This window comes from Musca vetustissima, unplaced genomic scaffold (assembly GCF_032173495.1).
Source record: "Musca vetustissima isolate MV318-11 ecotype Yass unplaced genomic scaffold, APGP_CSIRO_Mvet_v1 utg6662, whole genome shotgun sequence".
NCBI lineage: Eukaryota > Metazoa > Arthropoda > Insecta > Diptera > Muscidae > Musca > Musca vetustissima.
Window position 1 is genome coordinate 116,925 of NW_026873128.1, and position 21,117 is coordinate 138,041.

Consider the following 21,117-nt stretch of genomic DNA (forward strand, 5'->3'; position numbering starts at 1 on the left):
TATAAGAGATTTGGACTTACTTTGATGATATTCTTCATAATAATTTCTTGGTTATAAATTTTGTTTATATGATTTTTTTTTTTAATAATTATATATATTTCTTCTTTTTAATATTTTTTTTCCTCTTTTTTTATACTCCGATTTTTATCTTCTCTCAAATCATTGATTTGTTTTCAGAGGTTTTCTCTCTCTGTTTTTTTTTAAATACCTTCAGTTCTGTTTTCACACAAATTGATGTTGCTCATGTTTCAATTTCGAATGTTTCCGACTGATTTCTTTTATGTTAATTTGTTTTTTTTTTCTTAAAGTTCAGCAATAATTGGCATAAAAAATCACATATTTACTGAACAAATAATTAATTTCTAATAATAATTTTTTTAGCTGATTTTCTGGAGACACTGGATTTTAACTGATTTCTTTATTCTGCAGAATCTGATTTTTTATCAATTTTTTTCCTTTTTTTCAACACACAACCGACAGATCTCTACTACTCGAACCAACTAAAATATGCTGCCGATGATGTTGGTAAAGGTGTGGTGTTACGGCTTATGGGCATGAAGGGCATCAGAAAACCAGAACCAAGGGGAATGCAAATATCAATAGAAATCACATACAATATATGCAATACTGCAGGAAAACACTAGGGCTCCAAGGAAGGCAAAAGATAATAGCCAAAATTGTTTCCAAAACTAAATTTGGCTAACGCAAATTTATGGGTCTGATGAATTCCATGGAAACTTTTTAAAAAAAATCAGAAATTGATAAGGCGTAAAAGTAGTCCACGCCAGAAATTAAAATTTTGTATTCGGAAATACTTTAAAAAAACAAGATCTAGAATTTTTCTTTTTTTCTTATAATTTTGGCAGGTTATGTAACAAACTTAAAAATTTTTGCCAATGAAAGTATACACCGCTTCACAATCAGAACCAAATGCTCAAAATGTCTTCCCGGTTACACCCTTTTGTAACCTCGGCTAAATCCATATAAATACGGCTGAATTACCAATACTCCTCAAATAAATAAAAATCCAATATGGCTACTTTCTAGTACAAATACATGTACAAAACACTCAATTCTAATGTTTAAATACGTATAAAGCCATATCGTAAACTAAACACATACGCAAATGAAAGAAAGCTTTCACCACAATTACGTAGCATATATGCTGTTTGGTTGTTGCACACACCAGCACTCAAAAGATAGGGAAAAGATCATATTATAGTAAATTTGGTGATATGTTCATAATAAAATATTTAAAAAAATTTAAAAACGTAAAAAAATCAAATCTAACAAAACAAAAAAAAAATCAGAAAAAATGTTGTCCTCGCTATGATTCGAACCCGGGTCTTCCGGTTCGGAACCCGACGCGCTTCCTCTGACCTACAAGGGGCGTCGGATCCAGGCTGGCTAAATGGGATCAACGTTAGATCACGATTAGCGGTATATTAACTAAGATCTCTCTGGTCCATTATAGTATTACAGCATTATAATGTATAGATGGAGCAGTAAAGAAGAGAGAAGTAAAAAAAAAAACAAATCAATATAGCAATGAGGGTGCCATAATAAATTTATAAATTCTCAAAATCTACATGCGCCTCTACAAGTTGTCCCAGAAAACTGTAGAATTTTTTCGGTGTGCTCTGTTGTAAAGCCTTCGGGCCTCTTTCCCCTGTCATCCAGGACAATTTTCTTCGAAAACCTTTATAATTACTTCCTTTAATTGGTTGTCGTTCCTGTCTATGTCATTCGTGTCTAGGCACTCATAATTCGGTTGCCCTAAACTCTCCTTGACTATGGGTTTCGGTGGAAGCCGTTGGATTTTGAACATAATATATTTGTGGTCAGAAAAGGAGTACTCTTTTGAGACTCTCCATTCCTGGACCTCATCTATTAAGTTTGCTGAACATATTGTTATATCTAATACCTCCTTTCTAATTCTGTTAACAAAGGTAGGCTTAAACGACATATACATTAGAACTTTTTGCCGGGTTAACCTACATTATGAGGATTTATTTGAATCAGGATTTATTTGAATCAGGATTTATTTGAGGATTTATTTGAAGCAAAGGAATCGAAAATTGAAACCCACTGGGTTAACAAAATCCGGTTAAATGTAAACGTACTATTATTGCCTATGTTAATGGTTATTAGATCGTTAGTATTTAATTTTAAAATGAAATAAGTCCCCAAATAATGAAATAAGTCCCCAATTATAGATGTTTTTGTTTTGTGTTTGTGGACTTATTTCATACCACCCAATTGCTTATGTCAAGGTTCATTTCAGGCAATCAATTGGATGGACATATTCTGAGGGTTTTCCATAATTAACAATTGTTTAAAAAGATTATATGTCATTTTTAGCCCAAAATATTACCAAAAATAACTACAATGTGATGAATTCTTAAAAGTTCCAAAGAAAATATCTAGAAATGCTGATATACTTCAAAATACATTTTGCAAATTTTCGCAGATTTTTCTTAAGATTTATTTCATTAAACCTTTTTACTTTAACAGACAGCTGAAAGCATTTGAAGCACAAAAAAATTTGAGTTACTATACATTGTAACAAAAAATAAATAAATTATATACAAAAACCTATAATATGTACTGAAATGTAGAATAATTAAAATGTTACATTTTTATGTTGCAGGATCTATTGCGAAAACTCTAACGTGCTCAGAATTACATAAGCGCGCTGAAAAAATTGCCGCTTTATTGCAGGAAAAAGGAAAAATCGAGCCCAATGATCACGTTGGTAAGTTTACCTTGGAAAACCAAGTAAGGTAAATAATTTTTAACAACATTTTTTTATTTCAGCATTAATATTTCCTCCCGGATTGGATTTATTATGTGCATTTTACGGTTGCCTTTATTTAGGAGCTATACCAATTACCATTCGACCACCACATCCACAAAATTTAATTACGACACTGCCTACTGTGCGTATGATTGTTGACGTATCTAAGAGTGTCATTGTATTGTCTATCCAGTCGATAATAAAACTGTTGAAATCCAGGGAGGCAGCTGCTTCTATAGATCCAAAGACATGGCCAACAATATTGGATATTGATGAAAATCCCAAGAGAAAAATTTCAAGTATTTACAATGCACAATTAGATTCGACAGCATATCTGGACTTCAGCGTCTCAACATGCGGCAGACTAAGTGGTGTAAACATAAATCATCGGTAATGTTTGAAATGGGTAGTACATATTTTTTTCATAACATAACCCTTTTTCTTTAGTTCCCTTTCAAGCATTTGTGCCAGTTTAAAGCTTGCTTGTGAATTGTATCCATCTAGACATGTGGCTTTATGTTTAGATCCATACTGTGGACTGGGATTTGCAATGTGGACGCTTATTGGAGTTTATAGCGGTCATCACTCAATTTTAATCGCTCCATACGAAGTTGAGGCCAATCCAAGTTTATGGTTATCCACCTTATCGCAGCACAGAGTCAGGGATACATTTTGTTCATATGGCGTTATTGAACTGTGTACCAAAGCCTTAAGCAATTCAATTCCCTTATTAAAGCAAAGAAATATTGATCTAAGATGTGTGCGCACATGCGTGGTTGTTGCCGAAGAAAGACCCAGAGTTCAATTAACTCAACAATTCTGCAAATTATTCCAGGCTCTTGGTTTGAATACTAGGTGTGTTTCGACATCGTTTGGATGTAGAGTTAACCCTGCCATTTGTGTCCAAGGCGCGAGTTCAGCGGAAAGCGCTCAAGTTTATGTGGATTTGAGGGCTCTTCGAAACAACAGAGTTGCACTTGTTGAGCGAGGTGCTCCCAACTCACTATGCCTAATAGAATCGGGGAAACTTTTACCAGGTGTTAAAGTTATAATTGCAAATCCCGAAACTAAGGGTCATTGTGGAGATTCACATTTAGGAGAAATATGGGTATGAATACAGTTCTAGAAATTAAAAAATTCTCGTTATCATAAAACAATTTATAGGTGCAATCTTCCCACAATGCAAATGGATATTACACAATTTATGGAGATGAAACCGACTACAATGACCACTTCAATGCTAAACTCGTCACCGGTGCAACTACTGAAGTTTATGCGAGAACTGGGTATTTGGGGTTCTTAAGACGTACAGAATGTTCGCAATCCGTTTCTGTATTAGATGAAACAACTCCCAGTATTGCAAGTCGAGACAGTGATAATGACTCCATTAACTCATTGAACCATTCCCATGCTAACATTATTCATACTTCTGGCAATTCAGTAACACTAAGCGAGCAGGGAGACCAGGAACAGCACGACGCGGTGTATGTCGTTGGTGCTCTTGATGAGGTAATTGCTTTACGCGGCATGAATTATCATCCAATTGACATAGAAAATTCGGTTTTGAGGTGCCACAAAAGGATTGCCGAATGGTATGCTATAAATATCCACACTGTTGTATAATATTCTTATGCGTTTTGTTTACATAATATCCCAGCGCGGTATTCACTTGGACAAATTTACTTGTCGTTGTCGTTGAGTTGGATGGAAACGAATCCGAAGCTCTCGACCTGGTGCCACTGGTCACAAATACAGTCTTAGAGGAACACCAATTGATAGTAGGAGTCGTAGTTGTTGTAGATCCAGGTAAGTTTAGGTTTAAGCAATACCCTTAGTGAAATGGAAAATAAAATTAAAATTATAGAACGATGTTAAATGCTTTGCTCTGTATTTGCAATACTAATACAAAGTTAACGCTGTTCTAACAAGTTTATACATAAATGTGTTAAGGCAGGAAAGACTACAGGTATAGGTGCATTGAACCGCGTTAATTGCTTTATATTAGTTTTACTCTTGAAGGCAATAACCATCGGATGCGGGATAATTTCAATCTATACCATGAGTTGTGGCGTTCCGTAACGACGTTAACTGACAACCCGTCATTTTTTTCGCGCCATAATCCGCATCATGTATGCATTTGAGACGGAATGGAAAACCAGCTACAGTATATACTTCAAAGACTGGTTTATTGTTATCTTCTAATCATTGAAACGTATAATTATTTTTGATTTTAAAGGTTCAGGTACATAACAATATGCGATGAAAATCTACTAGTGGACTTTAGCCCGGAAAGGAACATTTATTCTGATAGATGAGAATATGAAATTGGAAGGAGGGTATATTTAATATTTTTATACTATAATCGTGTGTAACATAACATGCTCGGGTGCTTTAGGGACAATCATTTCAACCATCATATGGTGGATAAGACTCCCCCACCCAGGCGTGTCAGGAAGGGTCTGCATGATCTAGATAGAGGTTCAACGTTACAAAAGGGAGCCTCTAGATCAAGTTGCCTATCGAACAGGTCTGAATAGCATTCATACTGATGGAGTAGCCGCAGCGTTGAGTTCACCCCCACCCAGCTGAAGCACGTCAGCTGCCCAGACAAACCGGAGTAGTTTTGGCCCAATTACGTTCAGGATGGTGCAGCCGTCTCAATTCGTATTAGGCACGGATTGATATCCAGGTGCAGAATGTCTGCCCAGCATGTGGTACGGGACCTTATACCACACTGCACTTATTCAATTGCCCAGCAAAATCTACCCATCTGACTCCTGAAGATCTGTGGTCGCAGCCAGTGCAAGTAGCTGCATTTCTTAATTTGGAGACAGAACCATATTGAATTTAAACAGGAAAAATATATTCATATAAACTGCTACAACAACAAATAAACAACAACCAAACCGAGAATGGGGGAGGTCCCCTTTATCCAATAATTTTTGAACACGTTTACAAAAGTGAAATCAGATTTTGAAAACTTCGTAAAATGAACCCCAAATGCGGTTTTAACATAAGAAATAATCAAACTAAATACGTTTGATATATTTAATTTCTTATCAGTATTTTATAAAAATAGCATAATATCGTTTTATGTATTTCATACCCAATAAGATTACAAAATACTTAATTAATGCAATTTGGTTGAAAAAGTTGCATAAAAAGTCCAAAATATCCTACTGGTATATGGAGGCTACGCTAATAAATCGATTATTGAAAACACAAACGACAAAACCAGTAAGGAAAGCAGTAAAGTCGGACGGGGCCGACTATATGATACCCTTCACCACTTTCGGTATATCCAAAAAATGAAACCTAAAAGACGTCGAATTTTTAAAGGACCAGGGACAAAATTATGAAAATCAATTATAAGCGTATATATATAAGCTATATCAAAATCTAATCCGATTTGAACTAAACTTGCCACACGTTATGTTATAGTAACTTCAGTACGTAGAACAAATTGTTGTGCCTATTGGACTCTCAGTGGTGAAGCATTTAAAACCAACTTCTAGGTTATTCTAACTCCAGTACGTTGTGAAAAGTTTGTGTCAATTTTGTGTAAAATCGGACGACACCGTTTACATTAAATCGGACGAAAATATATATGGGAGCTATATCTAAATCTGAACCGATTTTCTCGAAACTTGGCAAACATCATTCTGGACCTAATTCAGTACTCTGTGCCAAATTTCATGCAAATCGAAAGATATAGAGGGACTTTGATGCCCCATTTACCTTAAATCGGACGAAACTATATATGGGAGCTATATCTAAATCTGAACCGATTTTTTCGAAACTTAGCACACATCATTCTGGACCTCATTCAGTACTCTGTGCCAAATTTTATGCAAATCGAAAGATATAGAGGGACTTTGGTGCACCATTTACCTTAAATCGGACGAAACTATATATGGGAGCTATATCTAAAGCTGAACCGATTTTCTCGAAGCTTGGCACACATCATTCTGGACCTAATTCAGTACTCTGTGCCAAATTTCATGCAAATCGAATGATATATAGGGACTTTGGTGCCACATTTACCTTAAATCGGACGAAACTATATATGGGAGCTATATCTAAATCTGAACCGATTTTCTCGAAACTTGCACACATCATTCTAGGCTTAATTTAGTACGCTATGCCAAAATTCGTGCAAATCGAAAGATTTTCAGAGACTTTGGTGCTCCATTTACCTTAAATCGGACGAAACTATATATGGGAGCTATATCTAAATCTGAACCGATTTTCTCGAAACTTGGCACACATCATTCTGGACCTAATTCAGTACTCTGTGCCAAATTTCATGCAAATCGAAAGATATAGTGGGACTTTGGTGCCACATTTACCTTAAATCGGACGAAACTATATATGGGAGCTATTTCTAAATCTGAACCGATTTTCTCAAAACTTGGCACACATCATTTTATACTTAATTCAGTACGCTATACCGAAATTCGTGCAAATCGAATGATTTTAAGGGACTAAAGTCCGTAAATCGGACAAAAATATATATGGGAGCTATATCTAAATCTGAACCGATTTTTCCCAATTTCAATAGGGTTAGTCCTTGGGCCAAATAAATGAGCTGTGCCAAATTTCAGCCAAATCGGATTATAAATGCGACCTGTACTTTGTTTACAATTTAACATCAACAGACGGAGGGACGGACATGCATAAATCGACTCAGAAAGTGATTCTATGCATATTCTCAAAAGGAACCATGGGTCTATCTCGTTTCTTTTTGCCTGTTACAAACATATGCACAAAGACATAATACCCTGTACCACAGTGTGGTGAAGGGTATAAAAACAAGATATTGAGGAAAAATATTTGGATTTTGGTTCGAAGAAATAATCTCATCCTATTTATTTTTTTATTTTTGTACAAGAAATTTCAGAAAAAAAAAGTTGGGGTTATTCTTCTATTTTACCCGAATTTCGCCGAAAAGTTTACATATATAAAAATAATCACTTTTTGTATATAAGTATACACCTAGCGGATTATAGCAAGACCCTTCCGATAAATCTGGGGATTCTATAAGTAGAAATAAATCTTAAAATAAAACTATATTATGAAATATACATTTTAAATTGTGTCTAAATCGCGTAATTCAAAAAATGCGGTTTCCAGGAAGTACTGAAGTTTATCTTCCAATTCATTTAATTTAATTTATTTTTTCACATTAATTTCAAAGTCCGCAGACCTCATTTAAGAAATTACCAGTCTACAAATCTCAAAATTACACTTATAATAAACAATAACGCGAAAATCCTCGAATATAAAATTATGGTAAAAATAAATAGAGGGTATCTTACAAAATGTAATTATATAGGATGGGGTCTACTCAATTAAAATCACAAGGTAGAATCACAATTACACAATCACAAAGGAATTTAAAAACAACTTTTACCATGAATCATTAGTACGTAAAAAGGTATAAAGTCTATGTCGGTAAGCACTAGGTGAGAGATGAAAGCTTCTTAAATGAAGTGGTAACGTATTAAATTTCCTAGCTACTCGAACATAAAAAGATCGCTCTAAAATTGATTTTAGTTTTGGAACTATAAGCTGAGGGTTTCTAGTTGATTTTGAAAAAGTAAATTGTTCCATTAAGAAAATAGGAACACGGCATATATTTACTTTATAAAAATGCAAAATACAACGTCCGACAACGAAATCTTGAAATGAACATCCAATAAAATCAGAAACATATGACGACACATGATCCCGAACCTTTAGTGTATAAACAAAACGAATAAGACGATTAAAGACTAAATGAACCTTTCTACAAATTCCAACCAATGTTCCCGAGTAAACTTCAATACAATATAAAACAATTGGCATAACTAATGCATGCGCCAATTGCCGCCTAATTTGCAAAGATAAGGAAAGTTCAACGTTGTACAACTTCCTTAAGAGAAAATTTACTTTCGATACGACAGAATTAATTTGCATATCAAAATTCAGGTCTTTGTCAAGCCAAATACCTAAACACTTAACATGATCAACAACCTTAATATCAACATTATTTATACGAACATACACAGGCATAGCTGAACTTGTCCCAAATTTAATGGCTATAGTTTTAGTTGAACTAATAGCTAATTTATTGATACCCATCCACTGATTCAATACTGAAGTCGAATGATCAATAACTGCTTGTAATACTTCAGGAAACTCATAACTACTTTTAAACAATATTTGGATGTCGTCAGCAAACACATAAGGCTTACAATTAGCCGAGGAAAGCATATTAAAAAGATCATTCGTGTATAGAGTAAACACTACTCAAAACTGGTAATAAACTAGAGCTACATCCATTAGACGAAACATATTGAAATCTTGAAGATAAATACGAAGACATTAGCCTAGAAGCATTACCCGAAAAACCATATGTAGAATTTAGTTTCCTAACAAGTAAATTATGATCCAGACGATCAAATGCTTTTTCAATATCAAGGCACAGACGATCAAATGCTTTTTCAATATCAAGGCACGATCACTAACTTCGGTTCTAATAGAATCAGTTAACCCTGCCAACAGCGAAGTAGTGCTACGATTCCTACGAAAACCCATTTGACAATCATGGAGCAATCCATTGGAAGAAACCAACTCCATTATTTGGAGCTTAATTAAGCGCTCTAGAATCTTTGATAATATAGGCATTATTGAAATAGGCCTAAATCCACCTGACGCACCATTTTTGCGTATTGGTATCACTTTTCCAATTTTCCACAACGACGGGTAGGACGATGTCACAAATATAGTATTAACTAAATGCATGACATGAATAGCAACATACGGAAAAACAAGACGAAGAAATTTCAGAGTAAAACCATCAGAGCCCACAGCCTTGTACTTTATACCTGAGAATGCATCAACCACCTCTTCATAAGAAACTGAGCGAAAACCAAAGTTTCCGTCCAAAAATCCAGTAAAACCTTCAGAGGATGACACTTGTGCATTTGAAAACATATTATAAGGAGCATCCACATTTTCATCAACAACCTCGTTGGTTTTCCCCAAACCATAACCATTTAATACTGCCCACAAATCTTTACCAGTTTTTCCTTTAAACATATTACTATGGGCTAAAGTCTTAGCTTGACGTATGACTTTCTTGGCTTTGTTCCTATGCCTACAGAAAGTCCTCCAATTCTCAGGTGAAGCATTATCTATGTAGCACAGTCACGCAATGATAGGAAATATTTTATATTCGGCGAATTAAACCAGCCATCTTTACGGTAGAATACGCTTCGACATCTACGCACATGACACAAACTAAGAACTTGATTAAATCTGCTATACAAAATAGACAATTGGAAATCAACATCATTAGAAGCATACATACCAGCGAAGTCAAACGTCGAAAATGAGTTGCGCAATGTTTCTGGATCTAAGACACTATAATTAGTGAACTCATAAAATTGCGACGGCGACGTATTAATGACACTTAGGGACATAAAAATAAACGAGAGATGAGAAATACCTGGACACTGAAATTGACTAGAAAACTGTACAAGATCAGGACACGATAACAGAAAATAATCAATGGGCGATGTCGAATCATGCGCAATATCATAATGTGTTGGCAAAGAATTGTGGACTACTGAGAGACTTAAATTACTACAGCTATTTCTAACTATAACAGATTTCCTTAATTCAAATTTCATAAATATATTGCCACACCCCCACCTCTACCTTCGGGGCGATCACTCCTATGGCAAATATATCCAGGAATATCAGCCACATTCAACGATATAAATGGTTTGAGCCACGTTTCACTTACCCCTACAACATCTAAAAAACTTCCATCTAAAATATCTCTAACTTCATTAATTTGTGACGATGTGTGATTAACACAGAAACTTTGGCAGTTGAAATGCCCAACATTTAAATTTTCCTTGTAATTGCGTAATTGTGAAGACAAAAAGTTGTTATCATTAACAATGGTTGGCCAATTGCTCATTGGAAAATAAATATATATAACATCTAAGCAGAAAAATTATTAAAATAAACCCCTGAATACTATCTACCCAAAACATTATTAGGAGATAAAACTACTCCACATTCATCAAGAAGCTGCAAACAACGATCGATATCAAGAAGATCAGACGCTCCCCCAGAAAATTCAACTTCAACTTTAGGCTGGTCTGCACTAATAAGCCTGAATCTAATAATTTTGTTACACTTCTTAAGTTTTCGGCAGATAAAGATAAGCCTTGATGAAGCAGCATTTAGGTGATCATTAAGAAAAACTGGACTATTCACATCACTACCAGTACCATCATAAAGCCGCAAACCATCCGAACGATGATATTTTGCCATAATTAGATCTCGCACATATATTGAGTTGAATTTCACCAGTACAGATTTGCCTTTGAGAAAGTAGCAACAATTCTGAATGTCAACTGGACTTTGTTCAACCCCCAATTTCGCTCTATATTAACAATTGGTTGCCTCAAATCACGCAATCCATTAGGTAAACCATTAATCACAATATCAGCTCTGTTAAGCCTTCTCCGCATAATATCGAATTTAATCTGCAGTTCCCGCATCTCACTGACTCTGTTCGCATCCATATGTTTAACCACATCATAGCAATTCCTAAGGTCATCCTCAAGCTTTTCAATTTTAACTGTATACTCAGCACGAAAAGCTTCAATAAATTTCCACATCTTTGTTTCAAATTCCTTGACTTGATTTTGAATTTGCACTTTAAACATTTCTTGCTGCTTTTTGAGTGTTGAATTAAATTTCGTGCAGCATAATCTTAGCTCCGATTGCATATCAGGCAAAACGGCCGACTTAACTCCTTCAGGAACTACCACCTCCTCTACGAGGGACTCATTAAAAGAAGCTGTTGATAAATTTTTGACATTAATGCATTTCGCGCACTTGTATGAAAAATTTTTATTCTTATATAAAAACGAATGTTGCTCCTTCGTGATTTTCAAACAAGCTATGTGATAAAAATCATCACAGGAAGTACATCCAATACTGTTCACTGTTACCATAAGTGCACACTTAGGACATTAATGCACCTTCTTCTTGGGTGCCATTGTCAACAATTGCAAGTTTACAGCTCTACAATACCAAATACTGACAGCAACTGAAAAACCTGTGGATTCCCAGGAATGTAAACAAAACTGAAGCAGCAACCAACAAAAACAATTGTTTTAAAAACAGCGGCTTCCGTAACAATGAGATATCAGCAGTGACAATAGTCAAATAAATCCAAATAGGAAAAACTTCAACAGGATGGTCACAGCAATGTTCTATTTAATAATAGTTTGTATAAATGACTACAAAATGTTCTTTTTTAATTTAATTTAATTTTAACAAATTTTCTGCCACCGAAATTATTTACGCTTTAACCATTGTAGGGGTTTACAGATCTTCCAATCCATGCATATTTTGCGAAATTTCATTTGACGACTAAGATGTACTATACGTTGCATTGAAGTACCCAAAAACTCGTAAAACGCGAATAATTTCCGAAAATTCTATATGCCATTAACGCGCATCCGATTTCCGTGTGCACCCTACAAAACTACATCGATCCAATCCCACGACGGCCGGTTCTATGTACCGGATTGACTCGGAGGAATCAACTTCCGACCAAGGGCTGTCAACCCAGCAAGTACAATGTGTATTTTTTCAACTTGGGAGCTTCATTACCCGGAATGTTTGCTCCGGATTCTTTGGTCCGTGCCGGTATTGAGACAAACCACGAACAATGCTTCTACTCAGTTTGTCACAACAGCATCCACCACAGATCTATCTCGGTGAGATGCAACGGATGCAGAGAATGGGTACATTTCAGGAGTTGTTCCGGCCTTAGCCGGATACAGGAGTATAGCGAAAGGGACTACGTTGCTTCATGCTGCGCCAATGCAGTCCCCAGCGAGTCGTCGTCATCACCATGGTCCACGTCATTATCGTCGTCGTGTTTGGTTTACGTGACTCCTCCGCAATCTCGCAGCAGCATGCGCCGCAGCCGCTAAGACCGCACATTGCTGTCGCAACTCCCGATAACGTATCCTTTCTCCAATTCAACTGCGATGGACTTCGAGGGAAAATCAATGAGATAGTGGATTTTATGAGTCGAAGAAGTATTATGGTCGCTGCGATCCAGGAAACGAAGCTGAACAACACCTGCAGTCTTCAGAGTTGTGACGGATACAACGTGATTAGAAAGGTTCGTACAAGAGGTGGAGGATTAGCATTCGTATTGCACCATTCTGTCCAGTACAGACCTATATCACTTGAGCTAGACTCTAGTGACCCAAACATGGAATGTACGGGGGTAGCGGTCAACTGTGGTACCGCCGAGGTAGGGTTGCTTAACGTTTACATTCCGCCGTTAAATAACTGTGCCCCGCGTTATTTGCCTGATATTAATCATCATTTGGAAGGCAATAACCGTCTGGTGCTAGGGGATTTCAATGCACATCATGAGTTATGGCATTCCGTCCTAGGTAATGGCGCTGGCCGAGCAAATTGATAGCTCAACGTTTTTCACGGTGAATGAGGACATACCCGGAGACAAGAGTTCAGAAATTTCACCAATCGTCGCTTCAGAGAACTGCCCACCCCTTCTGATGCTCGTGTAGCAGAAAGGAATTTCCGTGACATCATCACTGCTGCAGCCGATCGCTATATACCTGCGAGTCGTATACCCGAACTAAGACAAAACTTCCCAGCAGAGGCAGCGGGACTAGCGAATGAGCGTGATGAGCTTCGTCGTACTAACCCTACTAACCCCAGAGTCAGAGAACTGACGTTGGAGGTGAACAGGTTAGTCGGCGAGCATAAGCGGAAAAAGTGGCTAGAACATCTGAAGTGTGGCAACATCAGTACCGGAGTGAGTAAATTGTGGGAAACGGTTAAGTCGCTCTCGAACCCTAGAAAGAAGGAGGATCGGACTTCTGTCACGTTTAACGGCGCTGAGGTGACAGATCCGAAGAGGTGCGCGTGTTATTTGAACCGGCAGTTTATAGAGCACCCCGAGAGTGACCGGGCGAAGAGAAGAGTATTGCGCCGTATGCGCTCTCTTTAAGTGGAGGAGGAACCACCACAATTTACGTTGGAGGATGTTGCAAGTGTCATCAGGAACGCGAAATCATCCAAAGCGCTTGGTTCAGATGGAATCTCCATGGTGATGTTGAAGCAGCTTGATGAGCCTGGAGTAGAATATCTTACGAAAGTCCTCAACTTGTCGTTAGCCACCCTAGTAGTTCCCGATGCCTGGAAAATGGGAAGGGGGACCCGCTCCTGAAGCCGGGCAAGGATTCCAGCAAATGTGAGTCATACAGGCCGATCTCACTTATGTCGCCACTAGCCAAGACACTTGAGGCTTTACTACTCCCTAGCATTCGTGAATGCTACTCAATTGCTGATCATCAACAACACGCCATTTCCACATACATAGCAGAAGGACTCAACCAGAACAGGCCGTGTAACAGGACAGTTATGTTAGCGCTAGGCCACCATGACTGTCAAAGGCTTTTGATACCGTCAGTCACGCCAAGCTGTTCGAGGACGTCGAGAGAACAACCCTCGTCGTCGCTTCAGAGAACTGCCCACCCCTTCTGATGCTCGAGTAGCAGAAAGGAATTTCCGGGACATCATCACTGCTGTAGCCGCTCGCTATATACCTGGGAGTTGTATACCCGAACTAAGACAAAACTTCCCAGCAGAGGCAGCGGGACTAGCGAATGAGCGTAATGAGCTTCGTCGTAGTAACCCTACTAACCCCAGAGTCAGAGAACTGATGTTGGAGGTGAACAGGTTAGTCAGCGAGCATAAGCGGAAAAAGTGGCTAGAACATCTGAAGTGTGGCAACATCAGTACCGGAGTGAGTAAATTGTGGGCAACGGTTAAGTCGCTCTCGAACCCTGGAATTAAGGAGGATCGGACTTCTGTCTCATTTAACGGCGCAGATCCGAAGAGGTGCGCGTGTTATTTCAACCGGCAGTTTATAGAGCACCCCGAGAGTGACCGGGCGAAGAGAAGAGTATTGCGCCTCCAGCCAAGTTTGAAACGTTGGATTGTGAACTATATGTGTGGACGCCAGTCCACATCCGGAACTGTTTAACCTCTACCTCTCTGGGATTCCATGCCCACCGGACGGCATAAAAATCGTAACATATGGGGATGATTGCACGATTATGGCGTCAGGACCTAAAATTAATGGCATTTGCGAGAGGCTGAACCACTATCTCGTGGATATCGCAAACTTTTTCCGGTCGCGGAATATAAAAATGAAAATGTCCACTACTAAGTCAACGGTCATACTGTTTACCACATGGACAGCGGAGATGCGGCTATCTTTGGATGTGCATATCGAGGGGTCCACAATTCCGACCACTAATTACCCCAAGGTTTTAGGGGTCACATTCGATAGTCTATACAAGTCGTCCGCGCATGCCACAGCTATTTGCGATAAAGTCAGGAGCAGAAACAAAGTTCTCAAGTCGCTAGCCGGCAGCACTTGGGGAGCTGACAAGGAAACCTTGTTAACGACTTATACAGCAATAGGCCTTTCTGTGGCAAATTATGCGGCGCCAGTGTGGTCCGCTAACGTAGTGGAAAAGTCTTCAATCCTGCCAGAATGCCGCCCTGAGGACTGCAACAGGATGTCTCCTCATGACTCCAATAGACCACTTACATGAGGAGACGAAGATCCTTCCTGTGCGTCAACACAGCAAGATGTTGTCGATGCAATACCTGCTTGGGTGTTATAGGAGCAGCCATCCAAACCGCTACCTAATGGATAGGCACCCACCACCCAGGCATGTCAGGAAGGATCTCCATGATCTGGAGAGAGAGGTCAAGAGATACAAAAGGGAGCCTCTAGATCAACATGCCTATCAAGCAGTATTGAATCGTAGAATATCGTGTGCAGAAGAACAGCAGCTACCTCGACAAACTAGAGTTATCTTGGCACAACTAAGATCTGGATGGTGTAGCCGCCTCAATTCATATTGGGCACGAATTGATGGAGAGGTCGACCATGTCTGCCCGGCATGTGGTAACGGACCACATGACACGCTACGTCTGTTCAACTGCCCAGCCAAACCCACTCACCTAACCCCATCTTCTCTCTGGACTCAACCAATACAGGTCGCAGCCTTCCTGAACTTGGAGTTAGTGGCAGAACAAGGGGAAAAAAAATAGAAAAATACACAGCAGTACAAGCTGCTACAACAACAACATCGACTATACCTATTTCAATGCGGTCCATTAAGAACCATGGATGACCCAGCTCACACTATTTTTGAGATAAATTGGGTACATCTCTCTTTCGGCTGAATTTTTAAAAGTTCTGTTTTCGAAAAAGATTAAAACACCGTATCAGGTCATCCGCGATATTTTCAAAAACATTTTATGCCAAATTTCGTGTTTTTGGGAGGCCAGTCCCCGCAGTTCTAGTAGATGGATTTTCACGAAGAAGATTTTATATTATTCGAAACATAAAAAGCCATACTGATCGCGGGTACCCATATCATTCAGTTGACAGATCTAAAAATTGATGAGTATTACTCTGATACTGTGCATACTACATACACAAAATATATATCAGATTACTCAGATTCGCGTATTAATGCTAGAAGTAAAATTCAAAAAACACTCAAAATCGAGCTTCAAAATGTCAACATTTTTGAAAAATGATACATAAGAGACGTAGTCCACATTGTGTTGGCTTCTAGTTTTATTTTAACACAAAGACCGTGAAGTAAGTGGCTTAATCACAAATCGATAGAGAACATAAAAAACTGGTTTGCCTCAACCTGTTTTTACACATTTTTTTACATTAAAGTAGACACAGCTTCCACCAAAATAAAGTTTGGAGGTCAATATCATGAACATTTTGCAACGACAGGTCAATTAACCCAAAACTATTCACTTCTTTCACACAGAAATGCATAACAAAATGTTAATTTTAATATATATTATGGATTCGAAACAATTGAAATAAGAAAGAAAATGTTGTATGTGGAATTAAATAGTTATTTTATAATTAAAAGTCGAACAAGGAATGATAAGTCAGCATTACCTCTTTATTATTTACTGTATCCCCAAGTTTGCACGACAGTTTAATCTACATAACGAATCAAATCAATACTCACCATTAAGAATGTAGCAAAGATTCACAACCTGTTGTTTTCGGTTCCTGAACTTTTTTGTCTTAGTCCGATTTTGATATTAATCAGTTTTTCTATTAAGAGCATTTATGTATGATATTACATTTGTTTCAAATAAATTAATGACCAGTATCTTTTTTTCAGGTGTTGTTCCAATAAACAGCAGGGGCGAAAAACAACGAATGCATTTACGCGATGGTTTTTTAGCCGATCAATTGGATCCTATATACGTCGCATACAATATGTAAATAATACTTTCTCATTTGTCGAATCTAATAATTTATACAATACATACATACTATATACGTATTAACCATTTGACATAAATATTTATAAGAAATATACAATAAATATTTAAAACTTTGTAGCTTCAAATGTAGTTGTTTTCTTATTAATGTTCAAGGGACTTTTACTATACTAAACCACATGGGAGCTTAATAATAATTTTGTAATATGAACATTTTATATATGTTTATTAAGAAGTTATATCTAGTCTTCTTCATCTGAAAATATCACCTAATTAGCACATACCTGAAAGGAAAAAGTGCTTTGATTAAAGGTAAGGTCACACTACGCAAATATTTGACTCAAATGTCTTATATTTTGTTTGCCCAAACACTCAAATATTTGACACATTTTGTTTGCTAAAACAGCAGGCAAATAGTGTCAATTAACGAAATGGGAAAACATGTTTGACGTGTGGTCACATTTGAGCAAATATTTGCTCGATATTTTCCAAGAAATTAAGGAAGAGGAGCAGCGTCAATTATTTCAATTATTCTATTGGATGTAGAAAATAAAGTAAAAAAACAAGGAAAGACCGTGGGTTCGTTAGTCGGTGCGTGATTGCGTATGTTGTGATGTTGATGGGGTTTCAGAGATCAACAAATACCCAGAATACCAGTACACCTTCTTCTTGGGTGCCATTGTCAACAATTGCAAGTTTACAGCTCTACAATACCAAATACTGACAGCAACTGAAAAAGCAGGAATGTAAACAAAACTGAAGCAGCAACCAACAAAAACAATTGTGTTACCAAATACAGTGACAATAGTCAAATAAATCCTGAAAAACTTCAACTGAAAACTGTTCTATTTAATAATAGTTTGTATAAATGACTACAAAATGTTCTTTTTTAATTTTATTTTAACAAAATTTCTGCCACCGAAATTATTTACGCTTTAACCATTGTAGGGGTTTACAGATCTTCCAATCCATGCATATTTTGCGAAATTTCATTTGACGACTAAGATGTCGTTGCATTGATGTACCCATTGATGTTGCATTGATGTACCCAAAAACTCGTAAAACGCGAATAATTTTTCCGTGTGCACCCTACAAAACTACATCGATCCAATCCCACGACGGCCGGTTCTATGTACCGGATTGAATCGGAGGAATCAACTTCCGACCAAGGGCTGTCAACCCAGCAAGTACAATGTGTATTTTTTCAACTTGGGAGCTTCATTACCCGGAATGTTTGCTCCGGATTCTTTGGTCCGTGCCGGTATTGAGACAAACCCCGAACAATGCTTCTGCTCAGTTTGTCACAACAGCATCCACCACAGATCTATCTCGGTGAGATGCAACGGATGCAGAGAATGGGTACATTTCAGGAGTTGTTCCGGCCTTAGCCGGATACAGGAGTATAGCGAAAGGGATTACGTTGCTTCATGCTGCGCCAATGCAGTCCCCAGCGAGTCGTCGTCATCACCATGGTCCACGTCATTATCGTCGTCGTCTTTGGTTTACGTGACTCACATTGCTGTCGCAACTCCCGATAACGTATCCTTTCTCCAATTCAACTGCGATGGACTTCGAGGGAAAATCTATGAGATAGTGGATTTTATGAGTCGAAGAAGTATTATGGTCTCTGAGATCCAGGAAACGAAGCTGAACAACACCTGCAGTCTTCAGAGTTGTGATGGATACAACGTGATTAGAAAGGTTCGTACAAGAGGTGGAGGATTAGCATTCGTATTGCACCATTCAGTCCAGTACAGACCTATATCGCTTGAGCTAGACTCTAGTGACCCAAACATGGAATGTACGAGGGTAGCGGTCAACTGTGGTACCGCCGAGGTAGGGTTGCTTAACGTTTACATGTGCCCCGCGTTATTTGCCTGATATTAATCATCTTTTGGAAGGCAATAACCGTCTGGTGCTAGGGGATTTCAATGCACATCATGAGTTATGGCATTCCGTCCTAGGTAATGGCGCTGGCCGAGCAAATTGATAGCTCAACGTTTTTCACGGTGAATGAGGACATACCCGGAGACAAGAGTTCAGAAATTTCACCAATCATCGCTTCAGTGAACTGCCCACCCCTTCTGATGCTCGAGTAGCAGAAAGGAATTTCCGGGACATCATCACTGCTGCAGCCGCTCGCTATATACCTGCGAGTCGTATACCCGAACTAAGACAAAACTTCCCAGCAGAGGCAGCGGGACTAGCGAATGAGCGTGATGAGCTTCGTCGTACTAACCCTACTAACCCCAGAGTCAGAGAACTGACGTTGGAGGTGAACAGGTTAGTCGGCGAGCATAAGCGGAAAAAGTGGCTAGAACATCTGAAGTGTGGCAACATCAGTACCGGAGTGAGTAAATTGTGGGAAACGGTTAAGTCGCTCTCGAACCCTAGAAAGAAGGAGGATCGGACTTCTGTCACGTTTAACGGCGCTGAGGTGACAGATCCGAAGAGGTGCGCGTGTTATTTGAACCGGCAGTTTATAGAGCACCCCGAGAGTGACCGGGCGAAGAGAAGAGTATTGCGCCGTATGCGCTCTCTTTAAGTGGAGGAGGAACCACCACAATTTACGTTGGAGGATGTTGCAAGTGTCATCAGGAACGCGAAATCATCCAAAGCGCTTGGTTCAGATGGAATCTCCATGGTGATGTTGAAGCAGCTTGATGAGCCTGGAGTAGAATATCTTACGAAAGTCCTCAACTTGTCGTTAGCCACCCTAGTAGTTCCCGATGCCTGGAAAATGGGAAGGGGGACCCGCTCCTGAAGCCGGGCAAGGATTCCAGCAAATGTGAGTCATACAGGCCGATCTCACTTATGTCGCCACTAGCCAAGACACTTGAGGCTTTACTACTCCCTAGCATTCGTGAATGCTACTCAATTGCTGATCATCAACAACACGCCATTTCCACATACATAGCAGAAGGACTCAACCAGAACAGGCCGTGTAACAGGACAGTTATGTTAGCGCTAGGCCACCATGACTGTCAAAGGCTTTTGATACCGTCAGTCACGCCAAGCTGTTCGAGGACGTCGAGAGAACAACCCTCGTCGTCGCTTCAGAGAACTGCCCACCCCTTCTGATGCTCGAGTAGCAGAAAGGAATTTCCGGGACATCATCACTGTAGCCGCTCGCTATATACCTGGGAGTTGTATACCCGAACTAAGACAAAACTTCCCAGCAGAGGCAGCGGGACTAGCGAATGAGCGTAATGAGCTTCGTCGTAGTAACCCTACTAACCCCAGAGTCAGAGAACTGATGTTGGAGGTGAACAGGTTAGTCAGCGAGCATAAGCGGAAAAAGTGGCTAGAACATCTGAAGTGTGGCAACATCAGTACCGGAGTGAGTAAATTGTGGGCAACGGTTAAGTCGCTCTCGAACCCTGGAATTAAGGAGGATCGGACTTCTGTCTCATTTAACGGCGCAGATCCGAAGAGGTGCGCGTGTTATTTCAACCGGCAGTTTATAGAGCACCCCGAGAGTGACCGGGCGAAGAGAAGAGTATTGCGCCTCCAGCCAAGTTTGAAACGTTGGATTGTGAACTATATGTGTGGACGCCAGTCCACATCCGGAACTGTTTAACCTCTACCTCTCTGGGATTCCATGCCCACCGGACGGCATAAAAATCGTAACATATGGGGATGATTGCACGATTATGGCGTCAGGACCTAAAATTAATGGCATTTGCGAGAGGCTGAACCACTATCTCGTGGATATCGCAAACTTTTTCCGGTCGCGGAATATAAAAATGAAAATGTCCACTACTAAGTCAACGGTCATACTGTTTACCACATGGACAGCGGAGATGCGGCTATCTTTGGATGTGCATATCGAGGGGTCCACAATTCCGACCACTAATTACCCCAAGGTTTTAGGGGTCACATTCGATAGTCTATACAAGTCGTCCGCGCATGCCACAGCT

At 39.0% G+C, this 21,117-nt stretch overlaps 1 protein-coding gene across 1 annotated transcript in view; it reads left to right on the forward strand.

The window, feature by feature from the left end:
- LOC133323030 (disco-interacting protein 2) overlaps nt 1-17,215 on the forward strand; it is a 103,142-nt gene extending 85,927 nt beyond the window's left edge. Inside the window, exons 6-11 of the mRNA XM_061531992.1 lie at nt 2,651-2,755; nt 2,818-3,187; nt 3,245-3,905; nt 3,962-4,389; nt 4,455-4,603; nt 17,095-17,215. Of these exons, the coding sequence (XP_061387976.1) occupies nt 2,651-2,755; nt 2,818-3,187; nt 3,245-3,905; nt 3,962-4,389; nt 4,455-4,603; nt 17,095-17,198 (1,817 nt within the window). The 3' untranslated portion in view covers nt 17,199-17,215. The remainder of the gene's footprint in view (nt 1-2,650; nt 2,756-2,817; nt 3,188-3,244; nt 3,906-3,961; nt 4,390-4,454; nt 4,604-17,094) is intronic.
- The last annotated feature ends 3,902 nt before the right edge of the window (nt 17,216-21,117 follow it).